The sequence below is a fragment of the Mytilus trossulus genome, chromosome 8 (assembly GCF_036588685.1).
Source record: "Mytilus trossulus isolate FHL-02 chromosome 8, PNRI_Mtr1.1.1.hap1, whole genome shotgun sequence".
NCBI lineage: Eukaryota > Metazoa > Mollusca > Bivalvia > Mytilida > Mytilidae > Mytilus > Mytilus trossulus.
In genome coordinates this window covers 15,761,840-15,784,699 of record NC_086380.1, presented here as the reverse complement: position 1 = coordinate 15,784,699, position 22,860 = coordinate 15,761,840, and the positions used below count along the sequence as shown (strand labels likewise).

The window sequence follows — 22,860 nt, the reverse complement described above, 5'->3', positions numbered from 1 at the left end:
GTTATTCCCAGAAAGTTTCTGGCTTTCTGTGTTTTATCAAGCAACTGAAATATCACCCTCTATTTTTCTTTGATACAATAGCAATTTTAGAAGCCTTTTATGATCATATCCAATGACCAATAATGCATCGAAATACATTAATTTAAATTATTAAACACGATTGAATCATAAAACCACTGTGTCATGGTTTAAAGACCACAATCCTACAATAAAACATTGCTCCCTGTCAATTCCAGTGAATAAAATTTGTGTATTTTTTTCTGTATTGAAAACATTATTTTATGGAACTTCGTGCATAGTTTTATGTGGCATATTTCTAAAGGCAAAAGTTCATCAAAATTTGTTCATACAAATACATATAAGAAACCGACGTTTTGCATTTGCGCCGATCTGCATTTCATTTGCGCCGATTTTTTCTTTCATTTGCAATTAGGAAAAAATATATAATCGGCGCAAATGAAAAAATGAAATCGGCACAAATGAAAGAATGAAAATTTTCAAAATCGGCGCAAATGTCATACGCCCATAAGAAACATGTTTTGATTAAGAATAGATTTGTGAATGCGTTTGTACTTAAAAGCCTCATTATAGTTTTCAATTTTTAGACAAAAACAAGCGAACGAAGCTTAAGATACGTACCAGTATGACTGTAACAATTGACCTGCGTATGTATATGTGTCGCTAACAATTCCTCCAAATAAAATTAAATAATTGGGCTTTTTATTTCAGTTCTTGTGAATAATACAGATTTGTGTACAGTAAATTGAATAACTGTTTATATGTTAGCAATTCAATGTTGCTGTTTACAAGGAGTATCTGGATCTTATGTTGTCTTCCTACACTGGAAACTATTCGAGTCTCGGATACGAGTTGATTGATTGGAAAGACACAAACTCTACAAAAGCCTCAGGACACGCTCAATTAAAAGGAGATGTGAACAAAATCTAAAACAAATTATCCATCATCAAGCGCTGTCGAGACAAAATTGACCACATGCTCGTGGTCATTTTACAGATAAATCATCTATAATTCAGAGAGTCCGATTATTTTAATTCTATTACTTTGTCTGGTTTCTAAGATAACGAAGTTATACAAAAGAATAGACAGCTATTTTGGTAATATTTTCATTTCTACCAAGTTAAACACTTTGATTGATTGACCACAATAAAACTAATAACCAGAATTAATGGACAAGACGGTTATAGTTGTATACGTTCATGTTTCGCGCACTTTACTAAACTCAAAGAAAAATTTGTATTGATGTTCGTTGACTTAAATAAATGCATGCTGTTGACGTTTGAAAGTACAGCAGGACAAACAGATTACTAAAAAAACCTTCAATGATATGAAAAAAGATCTTGCAAAACTTGTGTACAATTTGGAAATTAGTATGGCTTCATTATCACTGAACTAGTATATATTTGTTTAGGGGCCAGCTGAAGGACACCTCCTGGTGCGGGAATTTCTCGCTACATTGAAGACCTGTTGATGGCCTTCTGCTGTTGTTTTTTCTATGGTCGGGTTGTTGTCTCTTTGACACATTCCCCATTTCCATTCTTAATTTTATGACATTGTATAACACTGAAGTTCATTTTCTGCTTGCACGAACTAAACGCTAATCGTTTGAACAACTTTTGCTGCTTGATTTAAGAATAAATAGTAGAATACTTAATTGAACATGACATCGCATGTGACACTTGTTAAAAGAATTAAATGAATTTATCATCTTAGAAAATAATATATGACAGTTCCTTCAATTTCATCATAGTTATTAAATGGCTGTTTTTATGATTCAGACCGTAATATGGCTAGCTTTGCCTCATAACCAATAACCAACAAAACACAATAGACAACTAGTATCTCAATTGTTTGTAAAACAATTGAAAGGTCTTTCCTGTAAAAGTGATGTTTTCGTAATGTTCTTTGTACGACCTTTCGTTCGATATACGACAAGCATACCTTCTGTAACTTTTCGCTTTTTACACTTAATGACCTCATCCGCCTACATTTTTTAGATCGGAAGTATGATATATGTAACACAGGGTAGATGAGCTTTCATTTGATATGCGACAACGCCATGTTTCAAAAAGTTTGATTTTTGCACTCAATAACCTCATCCAACCAATTTTTGGAGGTTGGGAATTTGATATTTCAAATGTATACATCATGACCTTTCATTTGATATACAACAACCCTATCGTAAAAGAAAATTTATTTTTTGCACTCAATGACCCCATCCAACCAATTTTTGGGGGACGTCAATTTGAAATTTGAAATGTACGCTTTATGTTCTTTCATTTGATATGCGACAACCTTACCATCTGAGAAATTTGAATGTTTGCACTAAATGACCCCACCCTTCCCCCTGGGATGAAAAGGGGGTTTAAAATTTTCATTTTTTAAGTAGAGTTTATTAAGACCTTCAATTTGATATATCAGATGACCCCATTTGACAAAGTGCAAATAATGATGCAATATCAACTATATTAAAGGGGCACTAGCTGTCAAATTCATGGTCACCAATTTGACTCAAATTCTCATATTTGATTAATAACAATGTAAAACATTTATCCAATCTATCAAACGTTTAAAATAAACAGTTTACAGAGCATGAGGTAGATGATATGTAGGTTCGTTTCGTGTGTATCTAAATCCAGACGGCATCTAATTAACTATCGATTTGACCTCAGATGACCATATAAGCGATGTAAACACAAATAAAGATATGAATAGGTTAAACCAGCACGTGCAATTGGATTTTTATAGGTCTGTTTGATTTGAATTTATAGATTAAAAATATAAGTTTCTCATTGTTTTTAACCGTATAAGAATGATTCATGTGGATCGAATTAGTAATCAAATGATTTACCGTAGTTTCACTTTCATTGTTGACATTCTTTTTCTTTAAATAACCAGTTCACGTACAATGCATGCGTTGTCAGTCTCTAGCTAGGGGGTTAAATTAAGTTCACATGAATACCGGTTAGAATGATGATGACGTTTTCACTTGCAAGTAAATCAGTCAAAAATTATGTATAATCGCTTATTTCAACAAAATTAAAGCAAATTGATTGCTAGAAGCAAATTATTATTTCATTATTCCAATTTAATTAATGATTAATCTAAAAAAAAATATACTTTATTTTTTTATATATATCGTAGCTAGTGCTCCTTTAATAGAAGTTATGAAACTTACAAAGTCAATGCAAAACATGAAAATTTCAAATTGATTTTTTGGTGTTTTTTTCCATGGAATGTTTTTGGTATTTGGTCAAACACATAACTATGTCAACCTCTTCAATTTCTAAAACATTTTTCGTGGTAAGCTCTTGATGATTCAGAAATACATGCCTCCGCTCGCAAAACTTCAAACTGCATTATCTCTAAAACGACAATAGATATCTCAAATCTGTTAAATGATAAATGATCTACAGTTGAAGGACAACATTATAGAAAAAGAATGTGGACAATTTCAAAGTTCACCAAGGTCACAATTAATCATCAAATATATGATGCAATACAAAACTTGAGAACCGGAAGTCGTAGAGACATGGGACTATCACCATTCAACTCAGGACCACTTGACCTTTCAAATGTCACAAGGTCAAGGTCATAGTATAATGTGAAGGTCAAGGTGAAATTTCATCATGACCTGACATTGACCTCAAATTGAAGGTCTTGAACTACTGATCATCTTTGCAGTTTATAGTAGGTTGATATATGTTACCTTTAAAAAGATATACACAAAATACTATACTTTTAATAATCATCCCGTTGTAACTTTTGAACAGACGGTCGGACATTTTTGGGCTTATTATATAAAATGTAGAGTTCGTCGAGAGGAACATTTTATACGCTGTATGTAGGCAGCAAAGTCTTATCGTTTTCCTAATATGTAAGCTTGAAATTGCAGCGTAATTTTTTTAATTTGCACTCTGTGACCTTTGACCTTGGGTGCATATTGAAGGTCACATGAATTGAAGAGTATTGGTGAAGGTCCCAAGTCTCTACGACTTCCGGTTCTCGAAATACAATTTTTCAAAAATTATGTACAATTTTTCAAGGGGAATTACTCCTTATCAGGGTTAATATCAAAATAATTGTACATGTTTATTAACATTGCCATCTGTTCCTGTACATGTTGCCGTTGTCAAATCGATTCTATCTCTTATACTTTTTGAGAAAAATACAAAGGAAAGAAATTGTTTCAAGGGGATATAACTCTCATAGGGGATGATGAAATCTTTTGCAGCCTCATATGGTAATACATCATGATTATATCTACCTATTGTCCAAATAAAGTCATGATATCTTTAAAAACAACAAGGGGGGGCCATGTTGAAAAAAATCAATAAAAGGGAGATAACTTCTCAAGGGGATGATGAAATCCTACAAAAGTTCATCTGGTAAAACTTCATGATGAGGTCTATCGATGGTTTAAATTTGGTATTGATAACTGCAATAAAAGGGGTAGGAGGGCTTGCCAAAAAAATGCTGGAAGTAAAAAAAAAAGAAAAAAAAACATTAGAAAAACAATAAGGTCTTTCCTCACGTAGGGGAAAGACCTTAACAATGTATTATTTAACCGGACTGACTCATTAAAACTGACGTCTATTGTTTAAGACTCATAATCCAACTATAAACCAAGTAATCTGTCAATTCTAATGAAGATAGAATGGAGTTTTGTTGCAGAGAAGACCATCTAGTCGATAATAAAGTTAATTCCATCATACAACAACAGGTTATAGGATTAATTGATTTGTTATTACTACAGAGTGTTAATTTCTCAGGAAAGCAAGATGCTCACATCATGTGATTGTCGTCAGTAACAAGGCAAAATTATAGCATACAATATCATAAACTGACAAAAATAAATATCATTATTTGGGAAATATATTTGATCAATGTTTCCTGTTATAGTTATAATATATCATAAGATATACGAAATTATAGATGTTGTGGTGAACCATTTGGATAGGGAAATACCACCTCAAAATTCATATCAAGAGTAGGGAGAGAAATATAAATAATGTGAATACACAGAACCCCGATCCAAACATTCTTTTGCTAAATTAAAACATTATTCCCTGTTTTGTATCTACTAAAAGCATTAGGTAGTTTGCTATAATTTTGTAAATTATACATTGCAATAACCAACCAGTCAAAGGCGCTTTGTCGATTGTCATCTCCAATCATGGTTGCTTTCATTAGCAATAAAGGTACCATTACCAATTCTACAAAGCTAAATAGACTTTAATCACGAATGGTTACTATGAACGAATAACAGGAGTTTTAAGATTGTAATGGGTAAGCCAAAATGTTTGGAGACAGAGCTATATTCAGAGCATGTCATACTCTGTGGGGGTTGTTCATAACAAAGTATGTTTATGATTATTGTCCATTGCTGACTGCTTACGATCTCATTGACGGATACAAGCAATCTTTGAATATGTTTCCTTGTTGGTTACTGTCTTATTGGCGGATTCTTTTTGTTCATATAGTAAACTCGAATTTGGCAATGTGCATTAAATTCTAGCGTGTGTAATTGCCATAAACTATTGATAGTCTGGCTCCTTTACTTAGTGGTACGAAAAATGTGAATTACAAATGCTCTAGACTGTTCTGTTTTTGATTGATAAAACTAAATAAATGATTTTTTTAGTGTATATCATTTATATATACAAAGATAAGAATATATGGTAGTCTATGATTGCCAATCAAACAACTATCCACCAGAGTTGAAATGATGTGGATATTAGTATTCTATGATGTCATTTATTCCTGTCTTATGTAAACATCGTAGACTAGAAGTAGGAATCATCTGGCATGAGACCGGTATAATTGATAATATAAATCTAATTTATCAATGACCGTTCGTAGTAATTATCAATTATAGATATACCATAACAGATGGTATCAAGGTGATAAATCACGAAACATTCCGAGAAATTAAACCACTGAATCATAACGACATTATTCAATTCCAATTATGAATATTCTATGATTTTTCCAATGAATTCTTTATGCAATTCAAATATAAAATGTATTGTTAATTAATAAAACTATAAACAAACGCATAGTTATGAATGAAAGTAGGTATAGGGGAAAACGCCAGTGAGTAAGCAACTCAACAACAGAAATAGTTTGTTCAAAGATACAAGGAGAAATCTATGGGTTAGTGGTGCAGTCAGTGTAACGACAGACATATGTCTACTACGTTTTAGTTTAGAAAAAGTTGTATATAAATTCATAACACTAGCAAAAAACATAGCTGACAAAAGATGTGACCAAAAAGCAACTATACTTCCCAAAGTAAAAAAAATATTGTCAAAGTTAAATAAGAAAATTGCCTCTTACATTTATCTGGCTCAGTGGAATTACAGGATATAGTAGAAAGCAGACAATAAACAAACCAACAATAACAGAATCTTCAATAGTACTGTTATTTTTCAAAGTTCCTTTTGCTTTATATTTTAATTGTATGTTTCCTGGATACTGAGGGGGAAATATTTCTGGATCTAGCAGAACCAAAAAATCACTTTAGTAGAGGGTAAATACTGGATTCTTTGCGAGGTTCTTTGTTGTTGTACAGTACAATATTCAAAAGATATACGAAGGAGAACAACCAAAGGAAAATGGAACTTAAGTTCCGCTTCTGTTCATATTCTTCATCTCAGTAACAATAACTAGTAATTATAGCTTAAAAGTTTTCACTAATAGATGATGGTTAGCAACGTAAAAATAACGTCCACCCCTGTCTTGATAAGGCTCTCTATACTATAGATAAAATGACAATATCCGTTATTATTGCATGCATGCAGATTTTGTCGGTGGCCTTTTATAAATCTTGAGTAACTGACTGAGTGATCATTCGCGTGAGCAATTCACACCAGGACAATTTACGGAAACGAGCGTGTATAATTCTTCTCATTCTTTTAAAACATGGATACATTTATAAATTCACCAAATATAGATGTGTCAAATCCACCAATCAATAGATTTTTTAAAAATCCAATGCAAATAATACTTATAACACGATCAGTTTCCGGAATCCACAACTGGTATTTGAATAAATGATGGAATGTCTATAGCACTGATGTTGTGTTGCTAACAATGTTATCAACTGCGTATTCATGTAGGATCTTGCCTTTTATTTAAAAACTTCGATATGTGCGTTGTGAATTGATATTTCTTTTTTTTTCAAGGAATATCACATTACCATTTTGATTCACTTATGATGGAACAATTTAGCATTCACGTGTGGACAATACTGTTCGATGACGCATTAAAGAATTATCAAACTATGACTAATTCAAATTTTAGATGAATAAATTGAGATCTTGTAATTTTGTACATTTGACAAATTTCACAAATGTTTTCAAAAGACAATGAATGGTCGGTAATAGGCTCTATTCATTAGGATTATCAAGGACTCCTTTGAGAAGTTTGTCATGATAGAAACTGACATTGATAAAATTTTCAATAAATCATTTTCTTTTATCTTTACGCATATCATAGAAATAATTTTCCTTGATCTTAAATTAATCCATGAAAATTGAGAAGATATTGCGAATTATACAGTGTTTGGTTACTGACTCTCCTGTGAAAGAAATAATATAACAGACATGTTTCTAAGATTAAAAAGGAGCGAAATAAAAAATATGGAGCGTTTTTGCTGAAATTAAAAACATGAGTTTGAATAGGTGCAGTGTTGTTTTGATTATTTATATTGGTTCCGCATCAGTTTATTTCATTTAAGGTGTTATTACTCATAACATCCCCAGCTGAGATCATGGCTACTTCAGTGCTATTTTCTATAATTCAATGGTGCAATAACACAACAAGCCAAAACCATTCAAAAACAACTTAATTGTAGTAACTTATTTAAATGGTGCAATAATTATGCTAATGCAATAAGTCAACACAAGTGTATATTGAAAGGCGCCAACACCACCTGTTGAAACCATGCAATGACACCAAGATGACATTATATGCATAGTTTATATTTATTTGCGCAATAACGCCGAGAGTATGAAAAATGCAATAACATCAAGATGCGTGTAGCCTGTATTCAATTGCGCAATAACCAATGATAACACCATAAGTAAGATGTGTGCGATAACATGGATAAACATCAAGATATCAGTAGATTCAAAGAAAAAAAGGACTTGCAGCTTTGTATAGACAGACAACTAACACATGTAAATATCTATTAGGGAAACAAAACTCCGTTATAATACCGTTTTATACTATTGAATCCTTGGCTATCTGTAGACTTTTTGACCGACCACAATATGTTTTTCTATATGTTGGTGTTGGGTTGCTGTTTCATTGAATTTTTAACCTAAAATCTCCTTTAATCATATTGAACAATACATAGAAGTTAACTCCCTGATAAATAGTAAAAACGAATGAGTTGGAATTTTATCACTATATCAGATTCGCTGGGGGGAAATGCATTTGTAGTTTTTATTAAAAATCAATGTTTAGACATATTTTCATACCTTTAAGTCATGCCATATCTACATTATTATTTTTATGTTCTGATATTCTATGGCAGACATCAAGCTTTACTTTGGTATTCATCGCTATGAAGATTACATATCTCAGCAGTTAATGGTTGTATCACGGTGTTTATGGGAATGACCATGTACCTATACATAGTCATTAGCAGAGAAAATTAGTAAATCATGACAATTAATTCTGCTATACCGGATATAGAGTCAATTAACCGGAAGTGCGACCATTACAAATTAAACCCGACATAAGAGTCAAACAGGTGATTGTACAGTTTATGGTAAATCAATGATCTTTAATTAGGTATAAATACAGAGTAGTGGCGAACTCGCGATGAGTCACCAAACCTTGATTAAAAAACGTCATCTAAATCAAAAGGCTTTAGTATGTTTCCATAGAAACGTGTGACTAAATTACTACTTATGTCGCCATTTTCAGTTTTTATATTGAAACATTTCAAATGTCCTGATTAAAAAATCCGATGAAAGTAAATTGCCTACAAAAACAAATGATAAACAATCTAGATCCAATTAAAACTACGTTGCAACTTTGATTTATTCATTAACGTTTTTCTAACCTGAATCTACAAACCATGATTTCCATAAATGACAGAAAAGAACATAAGAATGAAATAGTCAAAATTTAGATAGTGTTTCTGTAAAGGCAATTGGTCGATCTGAATTAATGGAAAATTAACACAAAAGAATTAAAAAAAAACTTGTACAAGTATTTAACGTAATAGCAATTGAACATTTACAGAAATAAACGGAGACAACAAATCAAGTACCAGTTAGTGTCTCCATTTATTTCTGTAAAATTCCTTTGCTACAACGTACCTTTAAGTTAATAGATACGAGCTAGAAAAGTCTGCCTCCTACGATAGCAATATAACCGTCTTATTTGTAGCTTTAATAACATTTAAATTTATTGTTACAACATGCAATGTACATTTCAGCTATTTAGAATATAAATAATGTCGTAAAAATGATTATTTCTTCTGTTTGACAATATAATTTGTGCTTATAAATCTTTCTACACACGAGATATGTGCAATAACTAGCATTGTTATATAGCATTAAATGTGCCATGTACATGATGTAGATTTCTCTTAGTAAAATAAAAATGCCACATTTCATTGGTTTATTTTCCTATCTAATTATGCCCATTATAAGGACTGATTTTTTCTTTCTTTTAATCATGCCCATTATGAGAAAAATTAATAAAACTCATTTCGGATGAGTTCAGAATAATGCGTTTTGACCGATATCGCATTATGTATTTCCACCTTGAAAGTTTCGTACGCAAACTAGAGGTTGTAAGATAAACAAGATGGCGAAAATGGACTTCGCCTCTTTACTGCAGACATTAGACATGCAAAATTGGACGAGTTATTATCCGAATGTTGCTGCAATATCACAATTATTTTTTTTAGTATCTATATGATGAGTTTTAAAATCATGTATAGTTTATTGTGTAACTCTATTACTAAACAGTTTGATGTAATGGATTTATTTTCAAAAAGCCTGAAAAGGCGTCATTTCGCTTTTGATTTATAGAAAACTTGCGCGCATTCACCTGGTACCTTCAAAAGAATGTTTTTATGAAATAAAATGAAACGTGATTGATGAAAGGAAACTTACAATGTGCATCATTTTCAAATAGTTCAAACAAAAACGTGCAACAAATAAAATAACTGAAGAATATATTAACTTCACACAACAAATTGATCACTGAAACAGTACGCAAAGTAGCAATGTGACATCGAGTAATTATTTGCTCGTTAATCAATTTAAAAAAATCAGAAAACACTATGCCTGAGTTAGCATAAACAACATAAAGCATATTACGTACTTTGTTCTTGTAGCTGTTGTATACATGCAGTGGGGGTCGGGGGGTGTCAGGGGGGTCAGGGGGTCCCTTTGAACGATCAATGCATTTGAATGGGAACCTATGATTGGAACCCCGCCCATTTCTCTTGTGTTGGGAACCCACTTTTAAAACCGCTGTAAAAGGTGAATCTCGTTGTCGCATACGCATTCGTTTAATTTTAAAAACCAAAGACCATATGTTTTCAAAAAATAAAATCATATTTATTTCACAAACTTTTTTCACTTTTTGTTGAATTCCGTGTTACTAACAGTACAACTAACTGTTCTGAAGCTATTTTTTAACTCTCCTTTTAAATTGTTATGATAATTGAAAACTAATAAAGTCTTTTAATGGTATTTTAACATTCAAATTTGGAAGAATCGTGTTTAGTTACGTTATTTTGTTGTATCGTCTTAATTCCCAAAGGCATATTCTATCGCCAAACGATAAAATCTTAAGGTTGTTTATGAAATAACAGAAGATTTTAGTACATTTGATAATATAATTTCATTGCATGTTATACTTATAATGCATTAAAACGATTAAGTTGCCTTTCTTCTTTCACTTTTCTTCTTTCAGTATGATTCAATTTACTTTGATCAACTAAAGCGTTAATGTGTTGAAATGTTAGCAAAACAATCTTTATGTGCAAATAATTTCAGTTGTGTTGCATTTCACGAGTGCTTGTTTCGCTTTCATGTGATAGCATGTCGCAGCGAATCTTTTAACGATCAGAAAGAATACGAAAGGCAATGGCGAAACTATAATAAAACAGTTATTTCTAATTAATTAATGGGCTGATAATTAATATGGCATATTCTATTAAATCTATGTTGTACTTAAAAATCATCCAGCTGTGTGCAGATGGAGTGAAAATAAATGCAATGAGTTATTTTCATATCTACCTATCCTTTTTAAGCATAATTTTATTTGCATTTTGCATTGTGTCATGCTTTTTAAATTGAATATGTTTGCTTTCAGTTATTAAATTCATAGACTGGGCCTAATTTATCAATAATATTGTTGATTCCAAGTATTTAATTATTTCTTGTAGAAGACAAACACAAGTAAACATTAGAAATAATTTAATGGATTGGTACTTTCAGGGGTATTTAACCATCAATAACATTCAATTATTAAAGACATTAACTTATTTTCAAAATCCCTTTAATTAAATAGACTATTTCATTTTGTGTACGTTAACAGTTAAAAGGGAGACCGACCTGAGTGATTTTGTAAGGAGACGTATATGATTGTGTATGCATTAACAGGGAGACGTGCATGATTTGGAATACATTAACAAGGAGAAGTGTATACTTTTGCATACATTAACAAAGAGACGTGTATACTTTTGCATGCATTAACAAGGAGACGTGTAAACGTTTGCATACATTAACAAGGAGACGTGTATGATTTTGTACACATTAACAGGGAGACGTGCATGATTTTGTATACATTAACAAGAAGAAGTGTATACTTGCATACATTAACAAAGAGACGTGTATACTTTTGCATACATTATTAAGGAGACGTGAATACGTTTGCATACATTAACAAGGAGACGCGTATGACTTTGTATACATTAACAAGGAGAAGTATATACTTTTGCATTCATTAACAAGGAGACGTGAATATATAATTGTGTATACATTAACAAGGAGAAGTGTATACTTGCATACATTAACAAAGAGACGTGTATACTTTTGCATATATTAACAAGGAGACGTGTATACGTTTGCATACATTAACAAGGAGACGTGTATCATTTTGTAAACATTAACAAGGAGAAGTGTATACTTTTGCATACATTAACAAGGAAACGTGTACGATTTTGTATACATTAACAAGGAGAAGTGTATACTTTTGCATACATTAACAAGGAGACGTGTATACATTTGCATACATTAACATGGAGACGTGTATGATTTTGTATACACTAACACGGAGACGTGTATACATTTGCATACATTAACAAGGAGAAGTGTATGATTTTGTATACATTAACACGGAGACGTGTATACATTTGAATATATTAACAAGGAGACGTGTATGATTTTGTATACATTAACACGGAGACGTGTATACATTTGAATATATTAACAAGGAGACGTGTATGATTTTGTATACATTAACAAGGAGACGTGTATGATTTTGTATACATTAACAAGGAGAAGTGTATGATTTTGTATACATTAACACGGAGTGGTGTATACATTTGCATACATTAACAAGGAGACGTGTATGATTTTGTATACATTAACAAGGAGACGTGTATGATTTTGTATACATTAACAAGGAGACGTGTATGATTTTGTATACATTAACAAGGAGACGTGTATGATTTTGTATACATTAACAAGGAGACGTGTATACCTTTGCATACATTAATATGGAAACGTGTCTAAAATTTTGTATACATTAATATGGAAAAGTGTCTAAGATTTTGTATACATTAATATGGAAACGTGTCTAAAATTTTGTTTACTTGTTTGATTTTGTTCACCTTTCAAAGGAACAATGTATATGATTTGGTTTACAGTTTAAAGGAGATGTACATTCATATTATCAACAATATAGTGCAGTAATGCTACTTTACAATGTCTGTCACCGGTGTTCTTATTATAATAAATCACTCAATCTCCGCTCGATTATACATTATGACTGTTAAATTCAATATTAACTTCTTCTTAATTGATTTCAGACCAAACAAAGTATTTGTAAACATGTGAAGATCCAGAATAATAATCTGTTCTAAACATATCATGTCGTTAAGGGAAACTCAGTGTCATATTGTTGATATTGCTAAGTACTTTAAAATATATCTGTCTTCAAGGCTTTGGATCCAACGTTATCTGTCATGGCAAAGGTTCTTATGGTTCTTTTGGGATATAAATACAACTTGATTGAAATCGATACAGTTGAAGCGATTGTTTATTAAATTTTATGTCCTAGCAAGAAAATGAAAAAAAAAATATCTTCTTTGTCCTTCAACCTCAAAAGAAGTAAAAAGGTTAGGGTCCTATTTTAAACAGGCATTAGAACTGAGGATAGGAGACTCTTGGTTTATTTATAAAATATATAATTCATATATATACATGTACATGTAGATAGAATGTTTTGCTTTTTTACTTTTTTTGTTTTCATGGTTTTGTTTGTTAAATGTATTTTGTGTATGTTTATATTATTTGTCACAAACTTATTGTTCAGAGTTTATATGACAATAAATATTTGAATAAAAAGAAGAATTTGCGATTTTAGTCAACTTCTTTTTATTTTATATAGTTAATATAATTATTTTTTCAATAGTTCTAAGCTTTTATTACATATATTACTCAATTTTATCGATACGTTAAAGCTTCTTATCATGTTTCTAAATGTTTTCTGGTAGACGGTGCTCGAATGAACGATCTCTTTGCTTTTAATCAGTTTTTCAGGCGTATGAAAACACCACGTGGAACGGATAATGGTATCTTCATATACTAGTTAATATATTTCCATAAAAACAGTTAACAAAATAATCCGACAAAGTCCTAGACAAATTGGGACGAATTCACAATATTTAACAGACACGATCGTATACTAGATTCATCGGCATCATAGAGTTCTTTTCATTCTTAAATCACGCAAAATTCAAAGTTAAAAATACTTATAAGTATAAAACACGACCTCAGCAATAAAAATAATCAAAAGACATCTAGACATGCCAGAGGGCATACAGTCGTTAACCATAAATGTTTCGACACATACATAGTTTACGATTTCAATGGGATTATGAAAATAAAACAATATCGAATTAATAAAAAAAAAATTAGTGTGATCAAAGTTGAGAATGTCGACGACTATAAATGAAACATACGTATTCCCTAATGTGAGTAGTATGTCAAGGAACAACAAGCAAAGTCGAAATAAATGATAACATTTCTGAAAATGAGGATGAAACATTTCAACTTGAATCATTTTACTTGACAGCAATGACAAAAATCGTAGTAATATTAACGCAAAAATAATTTAAAAAAAATATGTTATTAAATATAAACACAATGTAGTGTTAAATATGGTTATTCTGATATCATATGTTTTTCATTGATCACAAATGAATAATGTCAATGAATTATTTTCATTGCACCTTTGAGAAAAGATTAGTAAACAACTTCTGTTATATAACTGCCATGAAGATCCTTATTGTGTAATAAACGTTTGTGTTAATCTGTATTCCATTAACTGTTTAAAATCTGTCATTAATGGCTGCTCTGTAATTGATTTTACTCTTCATAAAGCGAACTATTTATCAACGAGGGAATATCAACATTGGAATCGGAAGTCATATCCTGTTTCTGAAACATATCAGTTTATCAAAGTTTATTACTTCACTAGTAATTTACTGAGCGTTTCACATGCGGATTTAGGAGGGGACAGCGCGCCCGGGTACCCCTTTTATGGGAAATATTTGATTGATTATATGGGGAATCACTGAGTCATGACTGAATTGGTCCTCTCTCAGGCAGTCAGTGGGATCTCGCTGACAAAAATTTCTGGATCCGCAACTGCGTCGAACAGTTACTGTTATCTTGTCTATACATTAGACAATGTTAGATATGTATTGCCATGACTTGGGTCGAATTGCTGACTATTGCATGTCCTCTTTACCATATCATATTAACTGCTTTCGATACGGTAGATACAAAAGGCAGCACGGATCCAAATTTGTTGTACACGATGGCAAAATCCAATGTATTGGAATGTATTACTAAGTTCAAAACTAAGAAAATAATGCTGTAAACAATAGCCCAACTAGTTGTTCTAATAGGCTATTGTATCTGAAGTACATCAGGACAGATACCGGCGACACACATGCAGTAAGTTGTAGACCAAGAAAAAGATATATAAAGTTTCTTATTACATAAGATCATAATGATATTTTGGTATGTCCGAAATGAAAACGAAAAATGTCTTCAGTAACACCAGTAACGCAATACTCTCGCGCACTTTTACAGAGAAGAAAACAGATATATGAGCTCCTAGCTACTTATTTATTATTTGTTCTGTTCTTTATTATTAAAGTCATTAGTAGAGGCGTATGTTTCTCATAAACTTGTTTGTTACATAAGATTATATGGTGTAGGAAGTTTTAAGCAATTAAATTTTGAAGTACAAATTCACATAAATACTCAGATTTCTCTCCAGTAACGCAATACCTACATGTCCTTAATTGAAGAAAACAGATATTTATCTCTCTAGTATATATTTGTTAAGGGGCCAGGTGAAGGATGCCTCCGGGTGCGGGAATTTCTCGCTACATCGAAGACTGACCTGTTGGTGACCTTCTGCTGTTGTTTTTTTTCTATGGTCGAGTTGTTGTCTCTTTGACACATTCCCCATTTCCATTCTCAACTTTATAGATATTTATCCCTCTACTTATTTTTGAAAATAACGGTTTGAATGCGAACTTTTAAGGCTGTATTTCAAACTATTCAAGCGTAAGCAATTAATTCGAATCTCTTCATTCTCTAACTTATGTGTTATGGATGTTTACGTGATCTCGCGAGATTTTATTTGTGTCAGTTACCTTGGGTCTCATTACGAAGTCATTACGAGCTTAGCTCCATTTAAGATATGTCATGTGATTACAGATTGATTTCTATTCTACCACCAAAGCTGAATCAACTCTTATCTTCAAACTCATCAGATCGGGATAATTTAAGCGACGGTTGTGGAAACATCATGTTTTTGCGCCATTTTTTTTAATGTCATATTTTTAATTGTATGATTTATTTCTGATATGAATGACAGGCTGATGACTGTATCAAGACTTAATATAATGTATTGGCATTGTCATTAATGCATAAAAGGGACAAGCATTTGTTTGTTGCTTTTAAGATTTCCAGAAGATTTGATATGCTTTTGTTTGCGCTTTAGACAATAAATTGAAGACAATCAGACTTCGAGTCAAAGAAGCAACAGAAGGATATTTAAGTGGTCAAAGAGAACATTTGTTTTCATTAGAAGAAATAAAGATGGTAATTTTCTTACCAATATTTCTTGATATTGCGAACCCTTTAACTATCTAGTGTTAAACAATAACTACTTTCGAACAAAATTCGAAGTCTACTTTTTTTTTCATTATAAAATATACATTCAAAGCCGATAAAAAAACCTATAGCAAATCGTGTTTCTAGTGTATGTAATCTTCTTTTTTTTGCGTTGAAAACAGTGATTCATGGTTACAATCCCTATTACGCTTATCTGCACGTACAATAGACTTGCTACTATTCCCTTTCTATTATTTTTCTCTTACTAATTTATATGTTTACTGATAAGTGCTAGCCTACTGATTGCCCTTGGAGAAAGCCTTCCTCCTGCAGATGTCAGTATAATTGTAATCTCCTAGTTATAGCAGTAAAACTATTAAAGGGGCAAAATTGAAAAAAAGAAGAAAAAACATAATTAGGAAGGGACATGTAGCAAGTCTACACGTACAGTAACTAGGTATTGTCTTCATCTGAAGTATTTCACTGGAAACGACTTTGAGTGCGGGTGGATTTATTACGAACTCGTTGTCATAACATCATTAAATGGAGTAATCGCATAGAAACCATAATTTATCTTAGCTCTGTGACATTAATTAATCTAAAGTTATTATAAGGATTCGGTTGGTTTCGTTACACGTGCTGTTAGTTCTTGTTTAATGATCACGAACCCTTTAAGTGCAGTATTATCAGTATCCAAGTATCAATATTAATTAAGCATTCTCTCTTTTATCCATAATCATGTTCTGTTTGCTCAGACACTGTCACCTGTGACTCATGGAGATCTTGTTTTGTTTTGCATGACATTTTTTTTCACCTGAATTAAGGTAAATCGTTTTCTGGGTGACTAAGAAAACAAGATCAATGGTTTGACGTCACTAGGTCTATGATCCATTCTGTGATGGTTCTAACAAGGAAAGGATTGCATGAACTATACAGTGTTACACATAGGTACCGGTACCGATATAATAAGTTAGGTACCGAATCACGTCGGATATAATACGTCATACATCAGTGTCAACTGTCAAAAGATTAACTTTGATAATCAAACACGAAGGTGTTTTGAAATCTTGTATTTTTGTCTTATGGAACGACCATTTAACTTCGAAGGTTGTTGTTTTTCTTTAAAATAATATTCTAGTCAAGCAGTTGATAAAAAAAATATTCCGAATTCTTATTTTTTTATTTTTTCTACTGGACGTTCAGTTAATTCGTAAGACGTCAAAAATGACTCATATGATACAAAAGAAATTTGAAAGAATGGAAAATCGTTATCTGTATAAATGTTTTCTTATTAATTTGAATACCTTAAGTTAAACATGAAATAGCTCAGTGTCAAACAGAGCAAACAACATGATTGTCGCTTAAAAGGCTTAATTAATATTGATGATAGCATATTTTAATTCTGAACTGGAATGGATTATGGTTATTGTAATGTCACTGAGTATAACCTTCAATCACGTGATTCGAACCGAAACGAATTCTTAAATTAACCTAGATGAATTACTGTCAAAGAGTTTAGATACTTAAATGTTACTTTCAAATTGACCAGAGCATCTCAAAATTGATTAATATGATTCATAATTTAATTTATTAATTATCGAATTGTACTAAAATAAAAAGGTGAAACGTCATCAAGCATGCACAGTTAGTGTCGTTTTTGTAACACGATATTTTCTAGGATTGTCAATGAAACAGCAATTTCTGCTAAGAGTGAGGATGTAAATAACTATAGGGCACTATGCCACCTTTAACAATGAGCAACACATATTATATTAAGTATGCTCAAAAGTAAAATATAACAGCCCTGTTTATTCTACAAAGCAAAAAGAAAATAAACATAAAAACTAATTGGCAGACAGCATCAAAAAAAGATAGCAGGCTCTTGAAATGGGACATGCACTTGAAAAATATAGAGGGCTAAAATGCATCTTTGTGAGTGCTTAACCCTCCCTTGACCTCTGACAGTGGTGTAACATCACATTATAAGAACGACCTTTTTTAAAGTATTTGCCTTACAAATTTAGGTCACCATTGCTTAGTATATGACTATATATATACTGTCGGCAGTCTATAGATATCAACTCGATAGTTAACTAGATAGCGCCTGGACTCAAATACAGAGGAAACTATTATACTTATTATGGAGCCAATTCCTTGTAAACTGTTTATCTAAGGCTTATTATAATTTGGTTAGACGTTCAAATATGAGAATTTGAGCCAAATAGGTGAACATGAATTTGACAGCCAATACCCCTGTAGACAGCTTCAAAATGTATAATATGCGGAATCATTGTGATGTTTGGTTTGGGTTTGTTTCGGAACAGTGGCTTCCTGGTAGGTTTTGAAAGAACGACAAAAATAAAATAGTCAGGGATTATTTACAGGTTGGAAAAAACGTAAGTGTGTTTATGTGATGCAGGTAAGTCTCTAACCGTAATAACTATTATATACAAACCATATAATTGACTTTGTGTCAACTAAAATAAACTCATCATCCATTTTATCAAATATTCATCATACAGTCGTCAGTGTCATATTAATGTGCACTGAGAGTGTCTTAAAATGAAACAGATGCAACTGTCGTCTGTATAATTTATAGCTTCTTTTTTTATATAGAAAAGGTTGTTCATTTAAGTCTGAGACAAACAAGAAACGTTACGTAATATCAGATCAATCCTAGTCATTGTCTGGTTCCGGAGACCACAGGGTCTAATTTGCTTTGTTCCTAGACAGGAGTTAGGAATTGGACGTGTATCACTTTTATTAACTGGTTAATAGTAAGATCAAACGAAAGAGAAAATTGGGCAAATTGCTTATTAAAAAAAAGTTTGAATATTTTATATTTCCTCGCGGGCAGGGACATATCTCATTCCCAAGCCAATAGTTATACGCTATACTAATTCCTTCACCACGAAATTGGTATTATAACATATTAAGCAATACTAGATATGTAGCATCCCAAAGATGTTGTTTTTGTCTTTATTCAATTTAGTTCAATTGAGAAAAGGTAAACATGGTAAAGCCGATTGTTGTTTAAGCAGTTTGAAATCAGATTATAGCGATATTGTGTTGACTTATAACATGTTTACTTTATATACTCATAGATGTATAAACGGGTATGCTTTAATGTTAGTAGGGTCACCTCAACAATTACCTATTGATGCGTATGTCTACTTTAAATTACAGGAAACGTACTACATGTTGCAATTTTCTCATTTTATTTTACCATTTGACAAAAAATGTTTGATAAGTTAACTCATCATAGATACCAGCACTAAATTGTGTATATCCGCAGACGCGCGTTTCGTCTACAAAAGACTCATCAGTGACGCTCGAATCCAAAAAAGTTAAAAAGGCCAAATAAAGTACGAAGTTGTAGAGCATTGAGGACCAAAATTCCTAAACGTTTTGCCAAATCCACCCAAGGTAATATATGCCTGAGGTAGAATAGCCTTAGTATTAAGGAGAAGGTGAATAGTCGGCAGGCCTATAGCAACATAAAAAAATCATGTTGACCTCCTCTTCTCTTAAAATCAAGTGAACAAATACCTTATTCTAGAACCTTTCTCAATAAAATATTATAATCAAGGGTGGAATAAGGGAGTGAGGGTGGGCAGGTCCCTTTACTGGAAGTGACGTATATGGTTAATGCATAGACTTTTATTTTACAAGTCCCTCTCATATAACGTTGCTCCTTGGTGGGCAATGATGGGTACTCTCTTTTTCAAAATCAAGGATCCGCATCTGATATTTGAATGCTTCTTCACACAATATGTTTATGTTTAAGTCATTTATCAGTAAATATTGCATCAGTAATATGAAATATTTATAACAAACTTTATACGTGTTACTGTCATTGTACAAAAGATTATATTTGTTTTTGATGAATAACAACTAAATTTAAACTGCTAAAAATAGCCAAAATTTAAAAATACACTACAGGTGACAAAATTTTCAAACAAAAATAGCATCTTACCTGTTCATTTGAATTGGGTCCACGTTTAGGTGCATTTAATGCTGACTTAATGCCTACACACTCTTTATCTATGGACCCAACAAGTTTGGTAACATGGGCCTGGCAGTAAACATCAGGCTTGTTCTCTTGGTCCCAATGGAAAGACCTCAGGGCTAACTGTATTCCACAAACCCGGCATCTAAAACATCGTCTATGAAAAACAACACCAATATCCACACGTTCTACGGGATATACCCTCTTCTCACATCTATAACATGGGTCTTTCGTCTGGGAGAGGGCTTCAAAATTATCACAGTCCGAATCACCATCACTGGAACCTAAATCATCCATTGCGTTGAAAATTTATTTATATGAAAAATCCAAATCAAAATGTAAAATAGTACCTGTCACAATATTTTCAGTTGATTGAATATTTTTCACTGTGCAATATAGTTATTTCCAATATTTTTTTCCTATGATACATCCACTTCCATGCTAGTTAAATTCCAATACACTACTTTTACTAATAAGAAATCAGATAAATTCATCCATCTCTTTTATGTAATTTTCTGCTGCATTAAATAGACGCAATGTGTTTTTCCAATTATTAGCAAATTATAATTCCATTACCATCTAACGGGCATGTTAGTTTACAATTTACTATTGCATTAACAACGTTGTGTAAACCGAAAGTTCAAATAGGAAAGTAACACCCAGGTGATAGTAATAGTGTCACCTGATTGGTCAGTTTGAAAAATCAATGGCGGGTGATTAATGATGATCTCATTCGCGTATCTAATTATTTTCATCGAATTTCATTGTCCAAATGTTTATTGTTAATTTGCCGTGGAATTGTTATTTGAAAACAACAAAAGAGCAATACGATTTACTTTATCAAGTTGAATATAACAAAGAATGAAAATAACATCCTTTCTATAATTATAGATCGATACTTATTTGTACCTATATAATGTCAGGTATTTGTACAGGTATGACCCACACATTTACACTATAACGATATGTCAATAAAGTTGAAAGCTAATATATCATTAAACTCTAATAAGTTGCATAACTTGTAAACATCCTACGTTAAATTCATCTTTAGAAAAACTTTTGCAATATTTTAATGTTGTTTATCGTAATTTTGCCATCTGTCTTTAAATGACATTTTTTCGTAAGAAATTATTATAAGATCATAAAAACATAAAAATATTGCAATATTTCTATGAATAATTGACATCTGCCATTCATAAAATAAAACAGTGACGTAGGGTTTACTATTGGCAGATGCAAATTATAAAAACTCCAGGCACGTGACGGCAGCTGCATGTCTCATAAATTTGTTTTGAAGGACCTGAAACTGTATTTTCAAATTTTGTACTTCAATACTAATTGTGAATAAAAAGTATCGGTTTTTAATTGACCAGGTATTTTAAACATTTCATCTTCATATATAGCCCTACTTAAAACTTTAAATTAAAAAAAAAATTAGAAAATCGAAACTGAATATGGCAACGTTATACATGTTATATAAAGACTACAAGTGCAAAAACCTTAAAAATTAAAACTGGATCCACCATTTTTGCAGAATGGTAAATAAACTCTGTTTCTTTCTCAATATTTTTTTCTGCGAGTACACAGTTTATAAAGGAAAAAATCATGACAATTCCTTTGGCCCATTAAGATTATCAAAAACTTTAATTAGAATGACAAGTGGATGCATGAATCGACAAAACATCTTTTCTTACTGCACTGATTTGTCTGAGTGTAATTTTAAGCCATTAAAAATTCATGTTATCATAACCTTTTGGCTAACATTGGCAGCATAGATAATTCCCTCATATGCACATCTGTAGGTAAGTAAGTAGATTATTAATCATAGTGACTTGTGTCTAATATGTTTCATAAAAAAAACGACTTCTTCTTTTCATTATTTATTTTGTTATGAAGAATGATTTGATATATGTCATGATATTTATTTTATCTAAGAATAGTTCTTATCAGAGCCGTGTTTACATCACTGATTACAGGTACCCCTCTTGTCGCCCCTTTATATTTTTGATATTTTAAGCAAACATTTAAAAAATAAAACTTTCAAAAAGTGAAATAATCAAAATTGCTCGTTAGGTTTAGTATTTTAAAAGTTTGATCAAGTTTCTAAAATATCAAATTTATAAACGATATTTAGAATTTTTATATTTTAATAATTTGGTTTAAATTTCAAAATTTCAAAACTTTAACACAATTTGAAATTTTGATATTTTAAAACTTTGATCAAAATTCCAAAAATCTACAATTTCAAAACTTTTTAAAACTTTGAATTGATAAGTGTTACACGGACCTTGAAGGACCTGAAACTGTGTTTTCAAAATTTTGTACTTCAATACTAATTGTGAATAAAAGTATTGGTTTTCAATTGACCAGGTATTTTAAACGTGTTTTTTTTTCACCAAGGTTTCATCTTCATAGCCCTACTTAAAAAAAAAAAAG

The 22,860-nt window shown here is 31.6% G+C and overlaps 1 protein-coding gene across 1 annotated transcript in view; it reads right to left on the bottom strand.

Moving 5' to 3' along the window:
* Positions 1-21,351, bottom strand: part of LOC134680600 (lim and transglutaminase domain protein ltd-1-like) — a 30,850-nt gene extending 9,499 nt beyond the window's left edge. The window contains exon 1 of the mRNA XM_063539703.1: positions 20,392-21,351. Coding sequence (XP_063395773.1) covers positions 20,392-20,721 — 330 coding nt within the window. The 5' untranslated portion in view covers positions 20,722-21,351. The remainder of the gene's footprint in view (positions 1-20,391) is intronic.
* Positions 21,352-22,860: the final 1,509 nt, after the last annotated feature.